At 44.1% G+C, this 26,253-nt stretch overlaps 2 protein-coding genes across 2 annotated transcripts; one reads left to right on the top strand and one right to left on the bottom strand.

Annotated features, from left to right (window-relative positions):
• Window positions 1-20,675, bottom strand: sh2d3cb (SH2 domain containing 3Cb). The gene is made up of 12 exons (XM_080467323.1): window positions 20,565-20,675; window positions 16,635-17,226; window positions 14,767-14,806; window positions 13,311-13,439; window positions 12,226-12,545; window positions 11,327-11,403; window positions 6,708-7,054; window positions 6,498-6,613; window positions 4,822-4,993; window positions 2,669-2,780; window positions 2,217-2,420; window positions 1-743 (listed from the first exon to the last, which is right to left on the bottom strand). The coding sequence occupies exons 1-12, from the start codon at window positions 20,581-20,583 to the stop codon at window positions 574-576; spliced, it is 2,298 nt and encodes a 765-aa protein (XP_080323449.1). The 5' UTR covers window positions 20,584-20,675; the 3' UTR covers window positions 1-573.
• On the top strand, window positions 8,089-11,104 carry LOC308112098 (UDP-glucuronosyltransferase 2B31-like). The gene is made up of 2 exons (XM_080467324.1): window positions 8,089-8,215; window positions 9,221-11,104. Exon 2 carries the CDS (start codon window positions 9,235-9,237, stop codon window positions 10,813-10,815), a length of 1,581 nt encoding a protein of 526 aa, XP_080323450.1. The 5' UTR covers window positions 8,089-8,215; window positions 9,221-9,234; the 3' UTR covers window positions 10,816-11,104.
• Window positions 20,676-26,253: the final 5,578 nt, after the last annotated feature.

Genomic DNA, 26,253 nt, shown 5'->3' with positions numbered 1-26,253 from the left:
AGAGTTATCAATAAATATTTATTTTACAAACTTCAACTGTGAACCACAAAAATATTTTAGAATGAACTTTTAAACTGAAGAAAACTCACCGATAAATCAGCGTCAAAGTGGATTCAAAGGGTTAAATCCTGATAATTAGTCAGTTATTTTTTCCAAGACTGAAATCTATTTCAAAAAACAGCACCCCCCCCCCCGCCCTAAAAAAAAAAGAAATATATATATTACATATATTATTCTGTTACATTTCTAAAGTATTTTTTAGAAAATGGACATTTTCGTCCTGAACGAATAAAATAAGATTTTCTTTCCCAGAGAGAAAGAAGTATTACAAAAAACTGCAGCATGAACTGACACAGGAAGTGGCTTCAGATGGCTGAAGGTTGGACGGCCTCACATTTCATTGTTCACAAACTGTGAGACAAACTTCAGTGCACTTTTGTAGAACAGCAGCTGGAACTGGAAACGTCCTGAAGCAGCTCCTCAGGTGTTTTATCTGTGGGAGTAAAAGTGCTCCTGCCCGCCACTGGAGGGAGCCCTGGAGCACGACAAGCGGCTCTGCTGCTTGTTCCAGACTCAGTGTTTTCTGATGGGAGGTTCCAGTTTGTAGGATAAAGCCGTCAGCACTCGCTGGAACTTGTCGTATCGCAGAGCCTGGTCGGCCTCGGCTCCTCGGCTGCCCCACAGCAGCCTTATCTGGAAGTCTGTGAGGAAGAGCTCCATCACCTCAGCCTGCTCCTGGAAACCTGCAACAACAAGAGCCATGATCAATCAGCCCTGATCAGACAGTCCTGATCAATCAGCCCTGATCAGACAGCAATCCCACAGACTGCAGGACCTCTGTAGTGGCTCCCTGAAGTTTTCAGAATATTATTCTGTAATATACATTTTGCTTACACATATTTATCTTACTTGCATACTGCACTGATTTTCAAAAATGTTTCTAATCTCCAGGCTAAAAACAGCAAAATAAAGCAAAGCAGCTAAAAAACAGCCAGAATAGCTAGAATCAGAAAATAGAATAGATAAAATAGCTAAAATACAGGAAGAATGGTTCAACTAAAATTATTAAAATTGCCAGTACAGAAGGTTTTTCTTTCAGGAAAAGAAAAAAGGGAAAATATGTAAAAGAAAAGAAAGGAAAGAAAATGAAAAAGAAGATAAGAAAAAAGAAAATCAAAAAAGGAAAAAAAGAAGAGAAGTAAAAAAGAACAAATAATGAAAAGGAAAAAATTTAAGGAAAAAATAAAAAAGAGGAAAAACATTTTTTTAAAAAATGGATAAAATTGTCTATAAGTAGTTAAATAGCTTAAGTGGCTAAAATACCCAAGATGCATAAAATAGTGAAAGCAGAAAATCTATGAAATAAAAGAAGAAAAACTAAAATATATCTGAATTGTACCTATGACACTTTAACCCTCCAACCTAAATTATTTTTAGTACGCACATTTTTTTAAGGATTTTTTTTCTCTATTTCAGAGAATTCCCACGTTTTGTGGCTCCAGACAAATTTTATTTGATGGAAAATCGCAAAAAAACATCTCTGCAGGTCATCGAGGTTGCAGAACCCGGCTCTCGATCTAAAACCTAAAATATCAGCTCATCTCCAATTCAATCAGCAACACATTTTAGAAAGGAGCAAGTTTTCTTGTTTGAAATAACAGGAAATAAACTGGCTTCTATTTTTCTGTCGAGGCACCATGAAGCTCCAACTGGAGAACACGGATATAAACTTTGATATCAAGACACAACAAACAATCTGTCAATGTTCAGCTTCACCTGCCTGCTTTACTTTCACCGAGTTCAGTGATGCAGCTCTGCCTCAAAAACTAACGGAAGCTACGACAAACATTAACAGCTGAAGAAGATTAAAGCAGTTAAAATTGGAGGTTGAAAAAAGTTAAAATGTGCAGAACAGCTGAAGGTTCCGGTGAATCTCTGTAAATAAGCTCCAGTGTTGGTGGCGACAGTAAAGCTAAACTTTCTCAGCTGCGTTTTCCTAAACGTGTTTTGTTGAGTTTGTTGTGTTGTGAAGTGGTAAAGTCGTCTCTCTTGGTCGTCCTGCATCGGGTGTGACGGCTCTTTGTTTCAGATCGTTCACACGGTTTATGCTGTAACAATGTCTTGGTCCTGGAGGACACGGAGTCCTGAGTTAAACTGTCCCTCGGTGCTCCGTCTCTCCTGACTCATCCTGTTGGACTGAGGAAGCGGCCTCCCACCTTGTAGTTTGCTCTCGGCATTGGCGCGGTAGTTGCCCCCCAGCTGAGCGGTGGTCCTCGCCGCCCCCAGGTGGAACATCACAACATCCACCCCGACGTCGCCGCTGTCCCACGGCTCCGTGTCCTGGACCGCCGCGCTCTTCTCCAGCAGCGCCAGGAGGGGGAGCACGTGGGGGAAGGTGGTGCTGGACAGTGGGAAGCTTTCTGCGGGACAAACGGACGGCGTTCAACCACAGAACCAACCCGTCCAGCGGGGGCAACACCAATGTGGGGCTTCTTGTTCTCATTCTGTTCGTAATAATCCACCAAATGAGAATATTGTCGACCGAACGCTCCGTGTTGCTGATTCGGGTGTTTATAATCAAAGAAAATCAAGTCAGAATATGATTTCCTTAAAAGTTAAACATGTCGTTCATTCGGTGGTAAATGTTTGGTGCAGCAGAGGAGGATACCTCTTCCAGCGTCTGTTCCCTTGAGAAAAGGCCGGAGTGTTTTCTCGTAGAGTATGGCGCCCTCTGTGTGTCGCTGCCGTAACGCGGTCCACGTCTGCTCCAGGCGGGACACCTGAACACCAACGCGTCACCACGGAGAGTCAGACAGACACAAACACTCAAACACACACTGAAGATGATCCCAGAGACTAAACAGAGTTCAGCGCCGCACTTTTTATTCTCTGAGTTAAGGCCCCTGCATACTCCCTTTTGAACCCATAAGAACAAGAAGAAAATTCGGCAGTGACGTCAGCCAGCAGCAGAAAAAAAAAGCTTTTTCGGCAGGACTGTTCATACTCCGATAAGAAGCTGCCGAACTCGCAGGCCACGCCCCCTCGCAGCAGGCCACGCCCCTCGCAGCAGGCCACGCCCCCTCGCAGCAGGCCACGCCCCCTCGCAGCAGGCACAAGTCTGTGAAGCGGAGTTTAAACTTTTCAACAGCACAGTTGATTTCTGGCCTCCAGTGCTTTCAGAAATACATTTCTCTGAACTTTTTCAGTAATAAAAAAGTTTTTGTCCGAGCGCCATGTGTAGTCCAGTTTTAACTCCAGGAGCTGACAGCTGTTCGTGATGCGTTCAGGTGCATCACGTCAGCCTACACTCCGACATTTTAACGAGCTGCGGCGCTCGTACAGTAGCGCTGTTACAAGCTAAATATGATTAAAATATTATCGATAGTCATGAGCGAACTAGAACATGCATGCGCAGCACACGGCAGTGCAGAAGTTTCGGCAGTGCGGCTCCTACATAGTTCGGCCAGGGCGGTTGGCACAGCCCAAACAAATTTGTTCGGCCAGAAGGAGCTGGCCGAAGGAAATGAAGTCATTTTGTTCGACAGGACCCCGCACTGACGAACTTTCGTCTTGTTCTTATGGAGGAGGAAGAGGCCTTTAGTCTGAGCTTCAGAGTCACGGCGGTTAGAGACGTTTAACCGTCAGCAGTCGGTGACGTGACTGCCGTCGTTCACAGACACACAAAGTCGTCTGTTAATCGACGGCAACACAATTCAAAGAGAACAAATGAGCCACACTCACAACTTTTACACCTTTAACCACATTTGGCACCAGAAGTCACTGAATGTTAAACTTATAGCTCATTAGAATTAGTGTCATATTTTATTAGTCATTACGCATTTTTTGTTTTTTTTCTCATCTGTTTGCGGTCCTGAACTAAATGCGTCTTTATGGGACATTTGCAGGAGAATAAAATGATGTTGTTTATCAAACTCAAACTGTTTTATTTGCTTGTCAGTAGTTTTTTCACCTGTTTGACCTGCTTCTTTTCCATAGAAATCTTATTTTCCCTCCAGTCAGTTCACCTCATTGAAGCTTTTAAATTAAAAACATCAGAATTAAATATTAAAAAACCGTTTGATCAAAGCGTTGGAAGTGTCAAACATATTCCCAATACTTAACATTTAGAGTGTTTTTATGCAAATAGCACAATATACATTAAATGGTAAATTAATTTTACTCTTATAGAACGTTTCTCTGTCAGCGCTTTACACTGTTAATCACACACATTGCTGGAGGCGGCTGCCATGCGAGGTGTTTGGGGGCAGTTTGGAGTTCAGTGTCTTGTAAAGCACAATGAGCGACCAATAAAGGGTAAAGGAGGTGCTCATGCTCCATAAAGGGTAAAGGTAAGGAGGTGCTCATGCCCCATAAAGGGTAAAGGAGGTGCTCATGCCCCATAAAGGGTAAAGGAGGTGCTCATGTCCCAGAAAGGGTAAAGGAGGTGCTCATGTCCCAGAAAGGGTAAAGGAGGTGCTCATGCCCCATAAAGGGTAAAGGAGGTGCTCATGCCCCATAAAGAGTAAAGGAGGTGCTCATGTCCCATAAAGAGTAAAGGAGGTGCTCATGCCCCATGAAGGGTAAAGGCGGTGCTCATGCCCCATGAAGGGTAAAGGCGGTGCTCATGCCCCATAAAGAGTAAAGGAGGTGCTCATGTCCCATAAAGGGTAAAGGCGGTGCTCATGCCCCATAAAGAGTAAAGGAGGTGCTCATGTCCCATAAAGAGTAAAGGAGGTGCTCATGCCCCATAAAGGGTTAAGGAGGTGCTCATGCCGATCCAGGCAGTGTGGACTGGATGCGGCAGCGGTGTCAGTGGCTCACCTGTGGCAGCTCCAGCGCCCTCATCACAGCGGCGAAGCCGAACATGTTGCCCATGCCACTCTTCAGCTCGGCGGCGACCTGGATGAGTTTGTGCAGCAGACCGGCGCGCTCCTCGCTCGTCCCCGTGCAGCCCAGCACGTGCACAGCCAACATGATGGCCATGGTTTGAAACCTGCGGGACGACCGTGGATGGTTCAGCTGGTGAGACGTCTTACAGTGTCTCTGCAGGGTTTCAGTGTTCACCTAACAGAGACTGACCGTCTCACCTGGACACACCAGAGTTCAGAACATGCTGCTCTACAGCTCCTACTCTAGTTCCTACTCAACTCAACTCTACTTGCTTTTGAGGATTTTCCACTACGTGTTAGTATCTGCTACCAGGTACTTGTCCAGTTCCTCCTCAGCCAAGGTTCCTGGCGAGCTGAGGCCAGTAGATAATGTGACATCAGCATACAGCAGCCGCTGATTGGCCGGTGCGTGACGACACAGATGAGTCAGGAGGGCGGTTCATTCACCCGCCATTTTTAAAACCCAATCACAACAAAAACGCTCACAAACAGAGAGAGACGCACAGAAACTAACCCCACAGAGCAGCGACGAGCTGCAGACGTTTGTCTGGTGGCGACCAGAGGATTCAGAAGCTCAATGAGAATCGGGAGGTCTCCGAGCCACGGATACCACCGGTGTTTCAGATTAACTGGTTTCCCTGTGAACTGGTGACCTTTTGCCTTGAGGGTCCCTCGTCACAGAAGATGTTATAAACCCCACCAAAATTCGTAGCTGCCCTGGCGAACGCTGTTTAACTGTATTTCTCTTAAAGTTTAAAGTATCGTAGCGTTTGTTTGTCTTATTTTAACATCAGCTGCTGCTAACGGCTGCTGGCAGAAATCACCAGTTAACATGGGCACCAGTTAAACCAAAACACTGGACAGTGAAGTACGATCGTAACAATCCACACTTTGTAATATTATTAATAAATATAAGTATATACTATTTAATGTTTTATTTGAGCTGATATATTTATTTTGATTAAATTTTTTCTTTTCCATTTGTTGCATCTAAATTTAATCGTTCCTTCATTTGAAATAAATAAATAAATCAAACCGTTCATTACGCATTATATCAGGGGTACTTGTACAAGATGGAGAAAACTCTGTTGACTCCACCAATAGAAAACTGATGGAAAACGACTGAGTCGAGTTGAGTTGGTTCGAGTAGGTACTAGTGGGAAAGTGCCATTAGTGACTCCATGACAATGTCAATGTCAATCACACATGAATAAATAAATAACAAAAGCGCTCAGAGGAAAATAAAAGTTTCATTTTAAGTGAAGAAACTTTAATTTCCTCTTTTAAGCATTTAAGTCTGTTTTAAAGAGTTCTGCTTTTTAATGACTTACTGCTTTTCACAGACATACCTAAAGTACATATATACAACCATACATGACTTTTGTGAGGTTTAAATGTGCTGCTGAAAACTAATTTAACTTTGGTCCGAGGAACAAATGGCTTGATGGGTGGGGAAGGTTGCAGACACATGAAAGAAGGGACATCAGAAGATTGATGGAGGAGGACTGTCCAGATGCTTACTCTGGCTATTGCGTTAAAAAAGATTTCAAGTCTTATTATTATCTGAACACTCACATTATCATATCATTACGTTGGAAAAACACTAACCTCTCCAGAAGGTCCAACCTCAACTGTTGACCGTGTGGCAACGTGAGCAACTCCAGCCCAGAGCTGACTCCCATCATCCTTTGCACCTCCGGAGTCACCTGGAGGATTCTGGCCACCTGGGAACCACAGACAAGAATTACTGGAAGACTGAACAAACATTCATCCTGCAGGGGTCGCTCTTACAGATAGAGGGGGAGCAGGACAGAGTACCGTGCAGTCAGCCTTGGTGATGTGTTTGGCCGCTGTCCGGGGGTCCACGTCCGCCAGCACCTCCTTCACCCTCCGCAGGATGCCCACCTCCAGAGGCTTGTTGTCCCGGGGCATCAGCGCCGACGTGTACCCGCTGGGTTGGAAACAGGACAGCGTCTCCATCACCGGCGAGAAGTACACGTCTCCGTCATTCGCCCTCAGCGGGTGGACGCCTTCTTCCGCCTGCAGCCTGTCCACGTAGGTCTGAGGACCAGGACAAAGCTCCGTGTAGCAGTGGTCCGGGGACGGTCTGTGCAGGCTCGAGCGGGTGGAGTCGTTCGGTGAGGAGGTCCCACTGGACGGTGGAGCTGCAGGTGAGAGAGGAAGGAAGCTGCTCAGGGACTGTAAAAGAACTTCCTTCACTGTCAATAAATACGTCAATAAATCAACTACAAAGCAGCTTTTAAGTCTCTTCTGAACCAATTATAGAGAGCTACACCACAGGAACACCTTCATGCTGTAAGACTAATGCTTTAGTGGAAGTTTGATCGACTTGGGGAAAGTACTGGGGAAAGAAAAAAAAAACTTTTGCTTGAACAAGAAACTACAGGATCCGACTGGGACATTTTCACATGATAGTACACACTCACATTCTATCATTACACGCTGTGTCATTATGATAAAGCTGTTGTTGCACCATCAGTCCCTAATATAAAACTTACACATGATCACGTAACAAAATCAGTGTTATAGCTACAGTACTGATCAAGGTTACTGGAAAATGATTACAGCTTGAAGCCACTTATCTCAAAAGAAGTAATAAGTTACTTAAATAAGTCAATGATGAGTTAAATGTATTTCTTTGATCAATTATGACGTTAATGCTCATGATCACATTGCTAGATTACTGTATCTGAAAAGTGGGCAGTTTATTGACTGATAATGATGATGATAATAATAATAATAATGATAATAATAATAATAAGTTGCCAGCACAGAGCTGATCAGCATCACCAGCATTAGATTCCATCCTTTGTTAATCACTAAACTCAGTGAGGGTTAATCTTATCCGGGGTTAATGGACACATCATAAATCAGCAGATAAAACATTCCAGACGACCACTCAAAGCCTCTGGAGGCTTCCACTGTACATTACGGAACGTTTATCTCAGCAGCACTTCATTGATCAGGTATTTCTGGTCGAGAAGATTGGATCGTTTTGTTCTTTTGATTGTTTGGCATCAGTACTGCTGCACATGTGAAATGTGCTAGATTCTCTGCTGGTTTAGTCAGAAGACAGAGTCGAGGGTCCCTTGACTTTTGTTCCACAGCCAAAGAGCAGGTAAAGTTCAAAGTTCATCACAGTGCTCCAGCTCCTCCTTATGTAAGCTGTTGTTGCTGCAGAGACCACATGTGCTGACGGCTGGCGCTGCACGCTTAGTGCTGAAGCGGCTCCAAGCTGACCAGCAGCAACCACCACCGTCTCCTCAGGACAGAGGCTGGAGCCACCGCAGCAGGCTGAGCTTACAGTAAGTATTGAGCATCAAGTGTTTGTTATCTGAACAGAATAGTGTCGATGTATAGAAGACTCGGTTTACCGACTGTGAACAGAACTGTTTTTTTTCAGTTCAAGTCTCATGATAATGCACACGTGGGAAGCGGGTTGACGCTTGAGTGGCTCCAGATGAGCGGACACATTCCAGATGTTTCCCATTGAGATTAAGACAACGTGTACTTGGTTGCTGTTGTTCAGCTCTGGAAACTGGTACATTCACGCCTGTCTGCAAACAGAAGTGCGTATCATCTTTGAAGTCCTCTTTAAATAGTTCACAGTATTTTACTGATGTTGAGGAGTTTTATTGACGGGAACACAGAACTTGAAAAAACTTCTTTTAGAACTTGACATTTATTGCCACTCAGCAGCCAACATTCTTCAATACGAAGCTGTGAAAGCTGAGAGGGAACGTCTCGCAAACAGCTTTTGTAAAACTTGTGGGATTTATTAGGACTAATGCCCACATTGTAGTTGTGTAATTGGAGAGCCGGCTGTAAGCTGGGAGTTATGTAAGACTTACAGCACTGTGACTTTGGAGGAAATACTCGATTTTAATGAAAGCTGAGCAGTCAAAGGTGGTCCTGGACAGTATCGAGATATTTTTGTAATCTCGTATTCTGCAAAGATCACAGCAGCATGACCTTAGGGAAGCTACATTTGCTGGCCAGTGTGAACGGTTGGACAGGTGAAGGGGAGCTCTCTCCATCTCCACTCTCACCTGTGAACATGATCTCTCTGTGATGTAATGACGACCCCATATGCACTAAGTGTTACGACATCATGACAGAGTCACAATGTATGACTTTTGAACTTCGACATAAACTGCCAGTCAGAGATAGTGAACGCATTGAGTTCAGGTTCATTGCAACAGTTTACTTTTCAGGCACATCTGAGAGGCCCACTCAGAAACAGCACTTGAAACTTCATAGTCGTGCCAAGAAGTTCGCTGAGACCGATCAAACATCTCTTGTGCTTTCAGAGTCCACTGCCGAGATGTACCGTTCGATCTTGGTGACGGCTGCCGTGTTGCTCTGCTCTTCACCGCTGGCTAATGGAGGAAAAGTGTTGGTGGTCCCAGTGGATGGGAGCCACTGGGTCAACATGAAGGTCATCGTTGAGGAGCTTCACTCCAGAGGCCATGAAGTCACAGTGCTGAGGCCATTTGACACGTGGTACGTCAAGCTGGATTCTCCTCACTACACGTGCATCACCATCAACTCTTCATTCGGGTTCGACGAAAAACATTTTGGAGCTTACATAATGAAAACACTGCACCTGCGACGGCAAGGGGCGTCGCTGTGGACCCGTTTGTCTCTGGAGTACGACCTGGTGCAACATTTCTATCTGATGAACAAGCAGTTGATGAAGGTGATGGGAGAAGTGTTCGACAACGACCAGCTGATGCAGAGTCTGCACGACGCCAAATATGACTTGGTCCTCACAGATCCGGCCCTTGGCGCAGGGGTGCTTCTAGCTCACCGCATGGGTCTTCCCCTTGTCCTGAACGTGCGATGGACGATTCAAGGGGAGGGGCATCAGGCCATTGCACCGTCGCCGCTTTCATATGTGCCAATACCGGGGTCAAAACTGACTGATAAGATGACGTTTCCCCAGCGGATACAGAACCTGTTTTTTTATTTGTTCACTTGGATTCAGATTCTGTATGTTACCGAGCCAAATTACAAACCTTTCGTCCATCGCTACTTTGGCAGTGACGTCCATTACATGGAGCTGTTCCAGGCAGCCGACATCTGGCTGATGAGAAACGATTTCACCTTTGAGTTTCCTCGACCCACAATGCCAAACGTAGTCTACATGTCGGGATTCCAGTGCAAACCCCCGAAACCTCTGCCCAAAGAGCTGGAGGACTTCGTGCAGAGCTCCGGTGAACATGGCATCATTGTGATGACGCTTGGCACCCTGGTGGAGAAACTTCCCCAGGACATCACGGAGGACATCGCTGCAGCCTTCGCTCAACTCCCTCAGAAGGTCATCTGGAGACACAAAGGCAAAAAACCCTCCACCCTTGGCAACAACACCTTACTCTTGGAGTGGCTGCCACAAAATGACCTGCTGGGTCACCCGAAGACCAAGCTGTTTGTGGCCCACGGAGGAACCAATGGAATGCAGGAGGCCATCTACCATGGAGTCCCACTGGTTGGCCTGCCCCTTCTTTTTGACCAGCCTGACAATTTCTTCAGGATGGAAGCTCGGGGCGTGGCCAAAGTCCTGGACTTTGGAACTGTGAATGAGGAGATCTTCCTGGAGGCGGTGAAGGAGGTCCTGTTCAATCCATCCTACAGCGAGAAGATGAAGGAGCTGTCCAGCCTGCACAGAGACCAGCCCACGAAACCTCTGGAGCGGGCCATGTTCTGGATCGAGTTCGTCATGAGGCATAAAGGAGCAGCTCACCTACGGACAGAGTCCTACAAAATGTCCAAGATCCAGTACTACTCCATCGATGTGGTGGGATTTCTGCTGCTCGTTTTGTCACTCGCATTCACTGTTTTTATTTACATGGTGAAGTTCGTCTGGAGGAAGGTTTGTTCCAGGAGCAAAGTCAAAAGTGAATGAAAGTTTCTACTTAATCTCTCACCACCTGCTTTGCTCTGCACTGACAGTCCCACGGGTCAGTAAAGAGCTGAAGCTGCCGTATATATATATAAAAGATTATTTCTGTTTTTATTTTGTAATGAATTACATTTTTATTGTGATGTGGTTAAGTGTTAAGTGTTGATCTACAACTTGTAGGTGAATTTACTGATGTAAATGACACATTCCTGTGATGTTATGTGTTGATCGTTTGTTTCACAAACTTGTCAGGTTCCCAGAGATTTAATAATAAACATGAGTTAAATATATCAAAAACTGCCTCCATACCTTATTGAGTTAAGTAAAATGGATTCAAACATTTCGAGAAACTTTTGAAAATGTTGTGGTCTGAGGAATTATTCATCATCCACTGTTAGTTTCACACGAGCACTGTATTACCCTGAAATTAATATACAAATTATGTGTGTGTGTGTGTGTGTGTGTGTGTGTGTGTGTGTGTGTGTGTGTGTGTGTGTGTGTGTGTTGGACTCACTGTGTCTGTCCAGGGGGCTCAGCAGGGTCTCCTGGTTCTGCTCCACTTCTGCCCCCTGGTGGTGGGAAGAGGAAGGACTGCAGAGACACAGAGGGCAGAAGTCATGACGAAAACGTTTGTTGGTGTATCACAATTTCATTTGAAGACAACATCACTGGAGAGTCGACAGAATGTCTTCATGAAGGAAATAATGAAGGAAGGAAGAAAGAAATAAAGACAGAAAGAAAGAACTACATAGGGATGCACCGATACTGATACTAGTATTGCTTATCGGGGTGACGTTGCACCGAGTACTTGTACTCTTAAAAAGATCCCTGACACAACCGGCGAGTTCGTACAACACCAGCAACTTCACCAGAGACATTTGGACCATCAGAGTTAGCCCGATGTCGCTCAGTAGTTTAACTGCTCAGCACATCTCGAGCCATGCTACATGCTACATGCTAAAGAGTGTCAGTGGTCACACGCTAGTGATGCTACCTGCTAAACATGAACAAAGCCTAGCTTACGCACTCATTAATAGCGACCTGGAGAGTGTGGCAGCACCATTGTTTGTGTATGGAGTATCAATGATGCTTAATGGGATTTAGTAAGTACTCATACTGGTACTTCGCTTCAGCAAGTAGCTAAAAAATTTGTACTCGTCCTTTAAGAAAGTGGAACCGGTACAACCGTACCGTTGCATGGAGGAAATGTCTCTCAGCTCTTGTTAAAGAGTTTCCTGATGTTGTGCATTGATCTATTAGCAGAAGCTTCTTGTAGTTGTACACGTGCAGCAAATAGCACTTCATGGATGGTCTGTATACAATCTGCCAGACCTGAGCTGTAAGAACACGGTGAGGTTAACATGAGCGGCACATCTTTGACTTAAGTCGAGCAACACTGTGAGGGACGCTCACCTGCTGAAGGCCGTTTCCAGGTAGCTGAGCGGGAAAGTCCGGTTCACAGGCCGGACCAGCTGAGCTCCGCCGCTGTGCGTCAGAGCCGCACGGCCGCCCACGTAGAAGTGAACCAGGGCCGGTAAGGAGCTGAAGGCCTCCCCCTCCCCCAGGCTGTACTGCAGACGGGAGTACGTCTGAGAGGACGGGACCAACGTCCTCCTGACGGGCAGGTGGAGACTCTTCTGCTCCCAACAGCTGCTCAGGACGAAGTCGTCCTGGCTGCTCTGGGAGTCTCGGACCAGGAAATCTCCGTTGTTCAGCAGCAGAGTCTCTGACACCTGAACACATCACAACGAGGACCGGCTCCAGTTCACTTCTGATAAAAGTGGTGAGTTAACCTGCTGCTCCAGCTCTGACCCTGGAGAGCAGCTCAAAGATCCGACACTCAGCATCAACTGACAAAGAAAAGCCTCCTGGAGTTATGTTTGTGTGAGAAAGGAGAACAAAGGTAGCATAAGTGCTTCAATAACCATTAGTCAGCAGGTTGTTCTGATGTTCTTCCTTTGTCACGACTTCAATATGATTTGTTATTTCTCTCTAAGTGTGTGAAGTCAACTCTACTTCAGACTGGTCCAGGTTATCTCATCAAACGCACATGAACTGAGAAAACCCAAGAGTTTATAAAAGCACGATACAGGTGTACTGGAATAGAATAGAATAGAATAGAATAGAATAGAATAGAATAGAATAGAATAGAAACACTACATTAATCCTAGGGATAAATGCTTGTAATAGGTCCACACAGAAAAGAACACACAATAAACAAAGAAAAAATATCAATACGGCAGAGTAAAGTTAAATAAGTAATGTTAAATGTTAATTTATACAGAGATAAGCAGAAAAACACAACCAACTCTATTTACACTATTTATTTATTTATTTTACTCTTCAGACTTTAGCTGAATCCATATAAATATGTACTTATATCTTTATGGATTCTGGGCTTTACACACGTCTGAATACAAACTGACGTCAACATGTGAGTGTGTGTGTGTGTGTGTGTGTGTGTGTGTGTGTGTGTGTGTGCGTGTGCGTGTGCAGACCTCCCTGGGGATGGGTCCATGGTACCAGGCATGGCTCCTCACATCGCGCTCACTCAGCTTCAGCTCCTCCTCCAGCTGCTTCCTCAGCGCCTCCGTCGGCGGCTCCAGCCACCACCTCTCCTTGGAGAACTGGAAATCCATCACAGACGCACAAACACAGAAAAACAACGGCCTGTCAGCATCTTTTCAAATCTTTATCACTTCCAACACCGTCACACTCGCAAACGACTTGCTCGGGGAGCGCCCAGGCTTCAGTCGTTCCCACAGTGGCATCGGAGACTCCTGACTCATCGTCATGGCAACGTGTTTGTGAGAAGCCCATCACTCAGAGCGTGCGCACACACACACACACACACACACACACACACACACACACACACACACACACACACACACACACACACACACACACACACACACACACACACACACACACACACACACACACACACTGACACAGCTCGTAATTCACAGTGCAGGGCCACAGGAGGGGTGGATGGTCTTCATGGTGTGTGTGTGTGTGTGTGTGTGTGTGTGTGTGTGTGTGTGTGTGTGTGTGTGTGTGTGTGTGTGTGTGTGTGTGTGTGTGTGTGTGTGGAGAGAAACCACTCCACTTGTACATGTTTTGCGTTTGGTTCAGGCTGAAGAAAGTAGCGTTACTTCTATAAGCATTTCACATCCAGGGACAATAGATGAATTGTTCCTATATCAGGTTTAATAATATTCATTATGTGACTGATTCTAATATAAACTAAATAAATGGGCTGCACAGGTAATGAGATTAAACTAACGGGGTTGTTGGTCATGTTATGAAGCCATTCATGCGGCTCTGATTGGAATAATTGTTGTAATTGAACAACATATGAAGACTTCTGTGTTTTTCTAATCAGGAAAAGAAATGATATCATTCATATGCAACATATATTTCATGTGTAAAAAACTAACAGATTAGACATTCTCCTGATAAACACTGTGACTGGTTTCACATTATTTTCCAAATCCCAGTTTTCAGACATGTGGAGTTTTTCATCAACAAAGTGATAAAATGAGATTTTCCACATCAGATGAAGTGTTTGTTAAGCCAGAGGGGTCAAAGGTCAAGGAGCTGCGATGGTGACGATGGAGTTGCAGCTGGAGACGAGCTGCCTTCAAAATGATGGTTCGCTGTATGAAAGTGATGTTAATCGAGACAAGAGTATTCATCTGAAATACAAAACTGAATCTTTTTGGATTGACATTTGGGGGTAAATGGTGCAGGAAACGAATGGAAGTGCAAGCAATGTCCCCGTTGAATAGATTTGATCTGTTTTTGACAATCAAAGCATTTCAGTGAATTAAAGGATGAGAGTTGATGGCTTGTTACAGCATATGACACACTAAAAGAGTTTTTTTTCTCCATCTGCACAACTCCAGACAAAGAGAGAAAACGGATCAATAAAATGTGTGAACAGCTTACTTTGACGTATTCTCCACCACGATCGGGCCCGTCCTGACGGCTGCGAAACAAAGACGAGGCGATTCAGAAAAACACTAAACTCACTGACACAGTTCAAGTCCTTCTCATGAGTCATGACAATATCAAGACTACAATACTAGTATTGGGTCTGATACTGCACACAGTACTCGTATTTGAAAAAAGATCCCTGATAACGACACCTGGTCCCCCAGGAGGAACACAGACCTGCTGCTTGTTTTCAATGCATAGTGGCATGAATCCAAATTCAACCAGCACAACTAAAGGGGTCATATTATGCAAAATTCACTTTCTACTGGTTTTCCATCAATACTACTCGTCCCCTTACCTGGACTGACGTCCCAGAAGTGAAGACAGTCTGTCCTCTCTCTCCCTGGCTTGTTTCAGGTTTTAAAAAGTGTGTTGCTCCAACCAGCCAATCAGAAATCAAACCCTATATAGTGTCATCGGGGGTTTAGCCAATCACAATCAAGGTAGACTCCTCCCTTTGACCCCTCCCACAATTAGGCAGCTCTGCTCTGGCACATGGCACCACGAGAGGAAGAACTTCCTCCTCTTCCCAAGATGGGCATGTGTGGGCGGAGCCAGTCCAGCTCACACAGACACAGCAGATTCTGAATGCAGCTCATATGATCCAATATTCAAATGGAGGAAAATCAAGGAAAAGCAATAATCTTGGAATACATTGTCTTTGGACCAATGAGACCCTGTGAAAGTGTTGAAAATCTGGATAATATAACCCCTTTAGGTCCTGAACAAAATTCATCAAGACGCTCAGGAGTTTAACGCCACAAAGAACAGCAGTTCGTGAAAAGGACAAACGTCTTCCCAACATTTCTCTTTCAAATACAGCAGCTAAAAAAATAATTGTACCGCTTTTTGTCTTTAAAGTATTTCAATAACATCTGCCATACAACTTACAATGATGTAAACAAGGCTGAGGCTAGCTGTTAGCATGCTAACACCTCAGTAAGCTAGCTACAGTACAGATGAAATGACTTCATGACTTTTTTGTCCTTCCTTAGATTATTATAACAACTAATAAATGAAAAATATTAAAGTTACTCTCCCAGAATCCAGACGGAAAAATCTAAATATTTAGGACCAGTTTTAGTTGTTGATGTACATCTCTAACACATTGTCAAAACCTTTCTGAAGGAAATTTGTCATTACACTCAAGTGTATTTTCAACTTTTAAATTTCGTTCTGCTGTGTTGACACGGATAGCGCTCACGGAAACTCCCGAACTATCCCGAAGCGGTGTACACAAGATCCCTACTCCATCTCGACTTGCACTGGAAAAACGATCTACGATCAGTTTCACAACATTTCAGACTATTCTAGTGGCTTGAAGACTCTTTCTTTGAAAAAGTGTGGCTTTTATTTTCGGGCTGCATCGGTCAAATTACGCCTGAGCTGCCGCGACGCCATCTTGCGGCAGGTTTCCGAAGCTGACGTCAGTCAGAGAAACATAAACAGAGTTTGACGGCTACAAATTCTGGTTTTGTTTGTAAACAAATGGACTTTGGTGTGATCGATTTAGGAAACTGCGCGTTGGAGATTAGTGGGAATGAGTGGTGATGGTCTGGTTTTCGTGTTTTGGTTTATTCTCTGTGCAGAAGTAACAACTTTTATGGGAAGTATATTCTAAGTATATTTTATTTAACGAAAAAAGAAAGGAACTTCAAGAAAACGTCTTCAAGTCAACCTAACTTGTTTAAATAAAAATACTATCCTCGTGGAAGATTGTTTTACTTTCTTTGGTTTAATGATATCATTCCCAGGTTTAGAAGTTCAGCACAGATGATTTCTGCATGCAGCTGAAGTGATAATAGAATGAAGGTCCTTACATGTGTGAATGGTCCTGATCCTGATCCAGGTCCAGGTCCTGTGAGCCGGCCTCAGACTCGGTGCTGTCCGGTTGGCCGGTGGTTCTGTCAGCGATAGGATCCATCGGTACGTACACATCCTGCGCTGAAGCAGCTGGAGGATGAGCCATGCTTGAAGAGCGAGCAGCCGGCTGGCTCCTCGCGGCCTGCTGCTGGGTGACGGGGTCCTCTGCCAGGGGGCGGCTGGGGGTCACAGAGGCCGGCTCAGGCGGCTCCATGCTGGTCCCACTGAGGCCGGACAGGGCACTGAGCAGGGGGGAGTCTCTCACACAGTCCCCCGCCTCCCTCTGGCTCTGGCTCTGGCTCTGGCTCTGGCTCTGGCTCTGGCTCTGGCTCTGCCCACCACGCAGAGATTTCTTCTTCTTTCTCTCCCAGCGTGGCACCGTGCCCACGTGGGTGTACATGTCGCAGGAGCGGGCGTAGCCGGGGGAGTGGAGGCAGGACTCCCCGTCATCCACGGAGTGAGCCTTCACATCCGATGGCTGAGCTCTGCCATCTTTGTCTTTCGAGCGGCGAGTGGAGAGATTGGTGAGGCTCCCGAACCATTTCAAACCTGCAGAAGAAGAAGAGCTTGAATGAATCTCCAAAACACTGAGGGCCAGTTTCCATGTTGCACAGATTGTGACAATGTGTTTAGATGTTTTGTTTACATGTAGATGAAGCTACAAATCAAGCAATCGTTTATATCTTTACGTTTGCGTGTAGACACTGAGGGGGAGACGGAGTTTATCGTGACAGGATGCAACAGAATATGTCATCAGCATTACAAGAGTGCGACCTGTGTTTACAGTTCGGCTGCTGTGATGACAATAGAGCTCGTTTTCCCATTTGACCAAACGCTTTTGGCTTGTTTCCATTTTCGATCACAAATCTTCTATAAAGTGGACGAGCAGAGGAGAAGAGTTCGGAGGTCAACAGTTTTACATCCACTTCTCCTCCCACCAACACTAAGAGTTGCCTGCCAACATTTTTATGTGGGTTTGTGTAAAATAATAATTTTTTGCAATTAAAAATGTGATTTTTACGGCCACGAGCTCCAGGGTTTGGTGGGAATTTAGCTGGAAAAATATTGTTCGATTTTTCATAACTCCAAAAATAAGGACAAAAGTGGTGTCGGCACAACAGCCATGTTGGAGATTGTGCGGACACGTTAATGCAGATCACACACACATATTTTGGTCCTGTCACAAATGACAGGTGTATTGGGAACAAATATGGCAGAGTTTACAAAAAGTAATAGGGTATCAGTTCCCCAAAACTTGTAAGATGCTGTATTTGGGAAACATAACTCATGTGATACAAAGAGAAGACGTATATCTGTTTAAGATATTACTAAGACCAAGCAAGAAAGTGATTACCAGATTGTGGTACAAAGTGGAGCCGCCGACCCGGGAGCGGTGGTTACGTGTTGTTGAGGAAATATTTGTAATGGAGAGACTCACTCACAAACTAAGATTACAGGAGTCTCAATTTGAAGAAAAGTGGGAAAAATGGACTGACTTCAGGAGGACAGAAGAGGACACCGCCACCACTGGACAATAGAGACTTTGGTTGATGAAAGATGGATAGATTTTGTATATTTGTTTTGCCCTGACACTGTAACTGTGAAAACTGAAAAAATTTCAATAAAAATTAAGTTAAAAAAAAAAAAGAAAAAAAAAAGTGATTTTTGAAAACGTAAATGGGGAAATATCCATTTTTGGAAATGTGACCTGAAGCACAGAAACCAGTGAGTTCAGCTCAGGATAGAAATTTCTGCTGAGTGATGACCAGTCATTTACTGAATCTCAAAGTTAAACTGAGTAATAGTAGCGCAAATAGGCTACTTCAAAATTCAAAAAGCTGCTGTGACATTTAGACAGCGGTGCCTGTCGAGCGACCGAGTGGTCTCGATTCCTCGGTTTTGCTTGGCAGTCCATAAAACCAGTAAAATCTACGATTCCCAAACAGCCGCCCGAGACTGCTCAAAACCCCGAGACGGCTTCGGCTTCCTGCCGGGCTTCATATCTGCCTGCTGCAGACAACTATTCATTAGATAATGTTAAACTGACACTCGGAAGCCTGCGGTTTGCTCAAGCAGCAGATGTGTCCCATAGAAACACACGACAGGTGAAGGCTTCTTGCTCTCTGTCCTCTCCTTTTCTCTTTCTGTCCTCTGACCTCCAACCAGAACTGCAGAAGGTCTCCACCTCTGACTCTGAGAGCTGGGATCAGATCCAGCGGCCTGAGACTGAGCTGGAGAAAGAAGCAGAAGATGGACTGGAGAACCCACGTTCTGCTGTGTAACGACTGCAGCACCAGATATGTAACTTTTGACAACTTGTTGATTTTAAAACCTTTTCAAATGTTAATTTATTACAGAGGTGAACTCGTTGAACTTTGGTGGGAGAGACTACTCTTTGAGATGATTGGTTTTAGTTTTACAGACTACTGGACTAAAGACCTTCGGCCGCATCGTGTCTGGATATCAGAACAAGTGCAGAGGATGTACAGAGAGGGATTGTCCTTTTTCAGCTGGACTCGGGGGCTGAAGTGTGAGCTCGGCTTCAAACTGCACAAAGACGCATCTATGCCTGGTTTAAAAAGGCCCATGAAGCTGCTTGTGAGTGGAACAGTGCGCACAGAGAAGCAGAGGTCAACAGATCATTCTTTCATGAGTTTACACAAATAAACTCTGTCAGCGTCTTTTAATGCATCACTTTCTCTGTTTGTACTGAAAGTAAAAAGAAGTGAAAGTAAACGTAGTTCTTCTGTTTCTTCGCTGCTCCACTTCAGAGGAATACTCGGACTTGTATTTATACTGTATTTGGAAGTTGCAGGTGCTTCCTGCACTGAAATGACATTTAATAAAAAAAACTATATGTGCCCATAACACACATCTGATTTGCCTCTTATGCAGTTGCAGCTGGCCAATAGAGGGCGCCGCCTCCCATGGGAGCAAGAAGCAGAAAAAAAAAATCATATATATTAATAAACTAATAATGTCAAAATATGTTGACGCCAACAAACTAACAATAAGCCTTGAACGGTATGAGCTATATATAGATAATCTTCAACAAAAGGAAGGATTTCTTGAGTTCTCTCTTCTCTAGCAGTGTGTGTGTGTGAGCAGCTTGGGCGCTCCAGATCTCGCCAAGAGGATCCACACGAGAACGCCGTTTCATGTAAACACACCGTTTTTTGGCCGATCCTCCACGCAGAACGTTTTAGGAGCCTGAGAACGGATTTCTTTTTGTAACACGGGTCCCAGAGTGGGAAAACTCTAAAACACCGGCCCGGCGGGCAAAGACGCAAATCTGCAGAAAACGCAGAGAAGACGCAGACGTGCGTTCATCCTTTCAAAGCAATGCACAGTTAGATTTTAAAATGAAAAACTGTAATTCTTTTAGAATCTATGAACTAAAAAGTCAAAGTGCCCAGCAGACACAGTCTGTCCTCAGACAAAGTAAGAACAGTCTCCTCTGAAAAGGCCGCTATAAGGCACCGTGTCTCTGGAAGAGGTCTGAGAGAAAGTGGGTTACCCTTCAGGGATCACCCGATGTGGCGTAATCACCCGAAGCGCATGCTAACTCCAGGGGACCCGCGATGCTGCCGTCCAGGTTTAGCCAAAATTAGAGTGTCTCAACTTTTGTGGAACTCATAAAAGAGGAAAGAGAAACTTTTGACTTGGTACAGACCCGTGAGATGTGACAGAACCTTCGGTCTGAAGAAACCATGAAACCAGAAGTTTCCATGTTTGACACAGAAAGCTGGCAGAACATGACCGAATGAAGAAAAGCACCGTCACACGTTCACTCATGGAGTTCCACTTCACACATCACGGCTTTATGACCGAGGGATCTAAGTGTGGAGAGTCTGCGAGGACACACACAGGAAAGGAATGAGACTCACTGAGTTTTCTTGTGCTCATGGTTCATCAACAGAAGTATGATTCCTGGAGCGTCTCCTTCGTTTGCACCACGACACGATATGCGCTTCTCTCAGCCTGTCAACAGGAAGTCTTCATGTGAGCAGCTGAAGATCAGTAACACTGACATCATGTGTCATCACACATCCTCAACAGGAAACGCTTTTCTCTTCAACACCTCCCCGCGGTGCAGAGGCCTGAACTATGAAGCTGGAGTTTCTCTTATCGAGGTAACTTCAGGATTAAACCCTGGGGTTTTACGTCCTACGACGCTCGGTTCACTTCTTACCACTTCATCACAGTGGTAACTTACACTAAACAGCTAATCTGCTCCAGAGCAGGTGATGTTCCAGATACGAGATCAACGAGCACCTGTCGGCGTTGGTGCAGAGACCGTGAGAGGAGCGCTTATCAGAGAAAGGGTTTTTAGGGATGGATGCAATCCTGCTCACATAATAAAATAAAGCCTTGTCACTGAGCACTTTGAAGTACTTGTTCTTGACTTGTTCCCAAGTCCCTTTACCTCCACCACGGTTCCATCTGAAATATTGTGAAATTGAGCGATCACAGTGATGTCCGTCTACATTGTCCGATTAATAAATCTCACAAAGTGACGCATTAACAGAGTCCGTGATTTTCTGCCAGCATTCCTTCCTGGCTTTGGCAACGGTGTTGCTCTTGAATTAAAAAAACAAAACAAAAAACTGAAACACGATATTCAAAATTAAAATAAGTGTATAAAAAGTTGTTTTCGTTTTTCACTCTTTAATATATTTTCTGTAATATAAGGTGTTATTTTTTTCAGTTGCAGGTTTAATCTTTTCAGATTAGAAACTTATTTTTGCAACATTCAAATCCTGTTTTCAGGTATTAGATGTGTGTTTTTTCACCTTCAGATAGTATTTATTCAGTTTCAAACTTTTGGCCGTGCTCTGGTGTTGCTTCGACAGAGAAGGGCGTGGGCTTGTGAGTCACGGCGTTGCAAAGAGCGCTCTGGGCCTTCCCTAATTATGTTGCCTTCAGGAAAAGTGGGTGTTTTGAAAGACATGACTCAACACTTTCTACACACTGTATTCAACTGGTGGCTGCAGATAAAGTTATGCTGATGACACTGTTCGCTTTTACATGCTGCTTTGGACAGCTCCTAGCAATTACCAATGTTGGAGCCATTTTAGTTTCACTTTAATTTATAGTTGTTTAGTCTTGTTTATTATTATTTTTGACCACTGGGGGGAGTGGTTCATTGATAGGGAATAACTAAATAAAATGTAAATCTGTTTTTAAAGACTCTTTTTGCTAAATAAATGGGAAAGTGACCCAAGAAAATATTCTTGGACCTGGATTGTTTGTATGGCCACGTGTCAGGAACATCACACCCGGGGATTGGCCTCCACAACCAATAAATAAAAACAGTAAAATAAGCCAGACTATTAAGTTTAACACCAAAACTTAAGAGAATTTATGTTTCCTGATCCCACACAAGACTGAACGCAGCGCAGTATCACGGATTACAATGGCGTCTTCATCATTGGGGCAACCTGCAAGCGCGCAGGTAAGAAATGCTACTTCAAGAAAAAGTGGGGTTGAATCTAATTCCCAAGTGAAGTACAACCTGAGAAACGACCAACGAGCAGAAGAATGTTGGATGTGAAAACACTGCCATGGCGGTATAGTGGTAAGCATCCACACCTGTCACGCGGGAGACTGGAGTTTGATTCCCTGATGGGGAGCAAAGAATCAGTGAGAGGTCCCATAGAAGAAGTGTTTTCCTGAAGAGGGAGTTCTTATGACCTTCTCTCCATGCGAGGGAGTTTTTCCTGGCCACTGTTGCTTGTTACACCTGCTTGCTTTGGAAGGGTTTAGTTGGGTCCTGTTGTACTCTATCATTGTAAGAGCGCTTTGAGATGTTTGTTGATGTGATTTAGCGCTTTACAAATAAAATTGAATTGAATTGAATTGAATTTTCCAGGTTAAATTGACCGGTGAAAACCAGGAGAAAAACGTGAGACGGACAACAGGTAGTGGTTTCATCCCCCGCTTCTGCCCGTCTCTTTATTTCTGTTCAATTGAAATATATTTATGTTGAATATACTACGCATTTCCTGCGATATTGTTTTTTCCTTTCCACTGAAGTACCATATGCGTTTTCACAGCCGACTTGTGTACAATTGTGAATAAGATTAACACATCCTCATATCTCTTTCATATGCAACGTTTAGCATCATTACTAATAAAATCTTTAACATCGAACAACCCTCCCCCCACCCGCAAAAAAAGAAGTACGAGCAATGCTGGTAAGTTGACATAAACCATCTTAAGACAAAAGAAGTTACCTAAAAACAAAAGGAGCTCCAAAACAAGCACAGCAGTCACAACCTGCAGCTCTAAGTAGCCTGCTCGGCTAATACTCATTAGCATCTTGTAATATGGACATAACAATGAAGATAATACACACACTGGCTCCAAAACTACCGTCATTACGACATCACTTCATAACGTTGTTATTTCACAACAAAATATGAAAGTTGTTTTGACACATCATCTGTGGTTTATCTTAACTAACCTGTGAAAATCAGGAGGAAAAAGGGAAACAATTTTTTCTTCTTTACTTCAGCTCGAAGCCCATTAAACCGTCTCCTGGGAAGGTTGAGCCCCCTGGTGGCTGAAAACCTGAACTACTTCCAGAACAAGATGTATTAACAAATTGAAATAAAAAAATGCTCCCAATCACAGACTTTTGCTTAAATTACAACGAAAAAAAAAAACAAAAAAAAAAAACATTTTGATTACACATTTCTGTGTCTCACACTAATATTTTATTTTTCAAAAGTCCAGCCACATAAGAAAAGAGCCTCAGGGCTGCAATAGACAGATGTATCTTTAAGAATGAGTGGACCACAACACGGCCATTCCTCACCATAGAAAGCCTCAGCCACACATGACTGGTGTTCTGTATGTCATGTAGAACACACATGTTGCCGCCAGGGTGTTAAGGATATTGTGCGACATGTTAAGAACAGAAGCCACCATGTCAGATCGAGAGACTAAGGTGTGTCATGGTCCTGTCAAAGTTTAAGCGTTAAAGAGTTTTGTGTTTCTGTTGTATTTCACAGTCTAGGTTTGCACCAGACATTAAAGAATTGTTGAGAACAGAAGAAAAAGAGTTCATTATGTTAAAAGAATGGTTTGATATCATATCAATACGTTGTCGTTAAACATTGAAATAAAACAAAATACCTGGTGGTGTTAGGGTGAATTGTGAAATTCAATTAATCCTACATGGAGTCAAAATGAAAAAGAGGAAAATGACCTTGAAATATGAGCGTTGTTCACTGACTTTTAAAATATTGAGGTTTAGTTCATTAGCCACTAGCGCCCTCTGCTGTCCAACATAGGTCATTTCTGTTGATTTAGTTTGGGAAGGATTAGAAGTTGTGTAAACTTGAGGTTGAATAGGCGAAACAAAAACAAAACAAAAAAAGCCCTGTATGTGGCAACCAAATCTCACTCCACAGTAGTTTGAAAAGTCTGCAGTCCTTTAGAAGACGAAGATATGTGTCACTCTTTGAGCTCAGTGTGTGGAGGCCGACGTATTAACGTCTTAACACACTTCCTGTCAACGCTTCCTGCTGAGGAACAACCTGCCAAAAAAAAAAGTTTGGGGGGGGGGGGGGACATGGTCTGACGAAGAGAGGAGAATCCATCCAACTTTGGATAGCGCAGCTCTCTTACCTACAAATATGGACAATTTTATTACAACCTCAAATTCTAGACTAGGCAGAGTCCAGACGAGGAGTCCAGGATTACAGAATACATAATAAATCATGTGCAATTTTTAAGATTTTTATTTCTGCCTGTTAAAGGATTTTGGACTACATGAATGGGTTAAATGACTGTGAACGGAGGGTTTGGGCTGGGGCATGGTCTGCTGAGTGTTCAAATCAAATAAGGAACACAAGTGTTTCATCATTTGAATCAAATCCAGAAAACTCCCTGGTGATTTCCGTCATATGTGAGGCAGTGTTACATATTAGAATGTCAAGGATCCAATTTGATAGCAAGGCAAGAAAACCACACAATATGAATAAAACCAACTTTTGACAAGGGAGTCCAAAAAAGACTCATACAAGAATAACTGAAATGTGAGAATATCTTCCTAGAAATATCGCTAGGTCTGTCATGTCTTTCAGTCATTTATATTATGCTCTTTCTTCTACAAAATTGTATAACTGAGTCATTTATGAGACTTTTGCGTTTGTTTTTTCTTCCCATATTAGCTTGGCCTGTGTCAAAGAATCTACGTAAGAATCTTACAGTGAAGTAAATGAGAGACAGTAATCTGCTTTTCATATTTGTTTTGCGAGAAAAAAAACACACCGCCATGGCTGTCATCCATTACTTTGACGTCACTCGTCCTGTTTGATTGTTTGTTTTGTTTTTGTGTGGGGGAATTAGTGGAAATTAAGAAAAACTCCTCCAAGTTAAAAGTTCAGCCATTTTGAATTTGCGTGGCATGAATGGACACTGCATGGAAACTAGGGATGTAAGGATACCTCTACTAGTATCTCCGTGCTAAATGCTACACGCTACATGCTAAAGAGTTTCGGGGCTCACACAACGACGATGCTACATGCTAAACATGATTAAATTATGACTGATACACTCTGAGGCCCCATGTACACAGCAACGTTTCGTGTGACGACATCTAATCTGTTTCCACTGCAGCAGCAGACACACTGACAACACTGCAGTTAGTATGTTGGGCCACTGGAGGGCGCTGTTGGTTGTTATTGTCATGAAACCACACAGACGTGTGCAGAGTACAATACACTATAAATGTGAACAAAATGGAGAGAACCTGACATCCGTATGGACTGATGAGGAATCGGATGCTATCAGAGGAGAGTCTCAACTATTAAACTACCGATATGAACTAGAAAAGAGTCAATCCACTACGGGGGCCGCCATGTTTGTTTAGTAGCGCCTGAGCAGAAGGAACTATTTACCACAGGGGGGGTGTTGCGCATGCGCAGTAACAGCGCTCCGCTGCCTCCGGTCGTCTCTTCATACAAGAAAATTGAGTAAAGTGAGTTGAGATGATCCCTCTGCACCGAGACGCAGAAATATCTACTTCAAGCCTTCAATGTCTCCTCTTCCTCTGTGACTCCATAAGAGAACCTAAAACCCCTTTTTTTTCTCCATATCATCCATGGATGTGGAACTCGATCCAGCCAACGAGCAGAAGTTATTGAATCTAAAATTCATGTCTTATCTGGGGAAACAGGACGCGGCTCAGAGGTTTCAGCCTCCTCCCTGGCCTTATCATCAACAACACAAGTTGCCTCGTTAGCAGAGCAGAAACGCAGAGACGCACGCGTCAGGCTCTGAATGCTTCTGCAAATTCACCGGGTGAAACCAGAAAAGCAGTGCTGAGCTGCAGGAACGTAGAGTCAGATGTTGATGAGCCGAAGTGCACAGCAGGGTGTCCATCGACCGAACGGTCCCCGTTCCTCAGTTTAAACCGGCGGGTCACAAAAAGCACTCCTGAGTCCAATCCCGCGGGACGGCGAGACGTCTTCGGCTGCAGCTCAGACAGTCGGACACAATCAGCCGACTGAGACGGAGGCTTTATGAATTTTTTTTTTGTGGCGTTCTCCATTCAACTCGCTGCTT

The sequence above is a fragment of the Lipophrys pholis genome (genome assembly GCF_963383615.2).
Source record: "Lipophrys pholis genome assembly, chromosome: 7".
Taxonomy (NCBI): domain Eukaryota; kingdom Metazoa; phylum Chordata; class Actinopteri; order Blenniiformes; family Blenniidae; genus Lipophrys; species Lipophrys pholis.
This window is presented reverse-complemented; position numbering and strand designations above follow the sequence as displayed.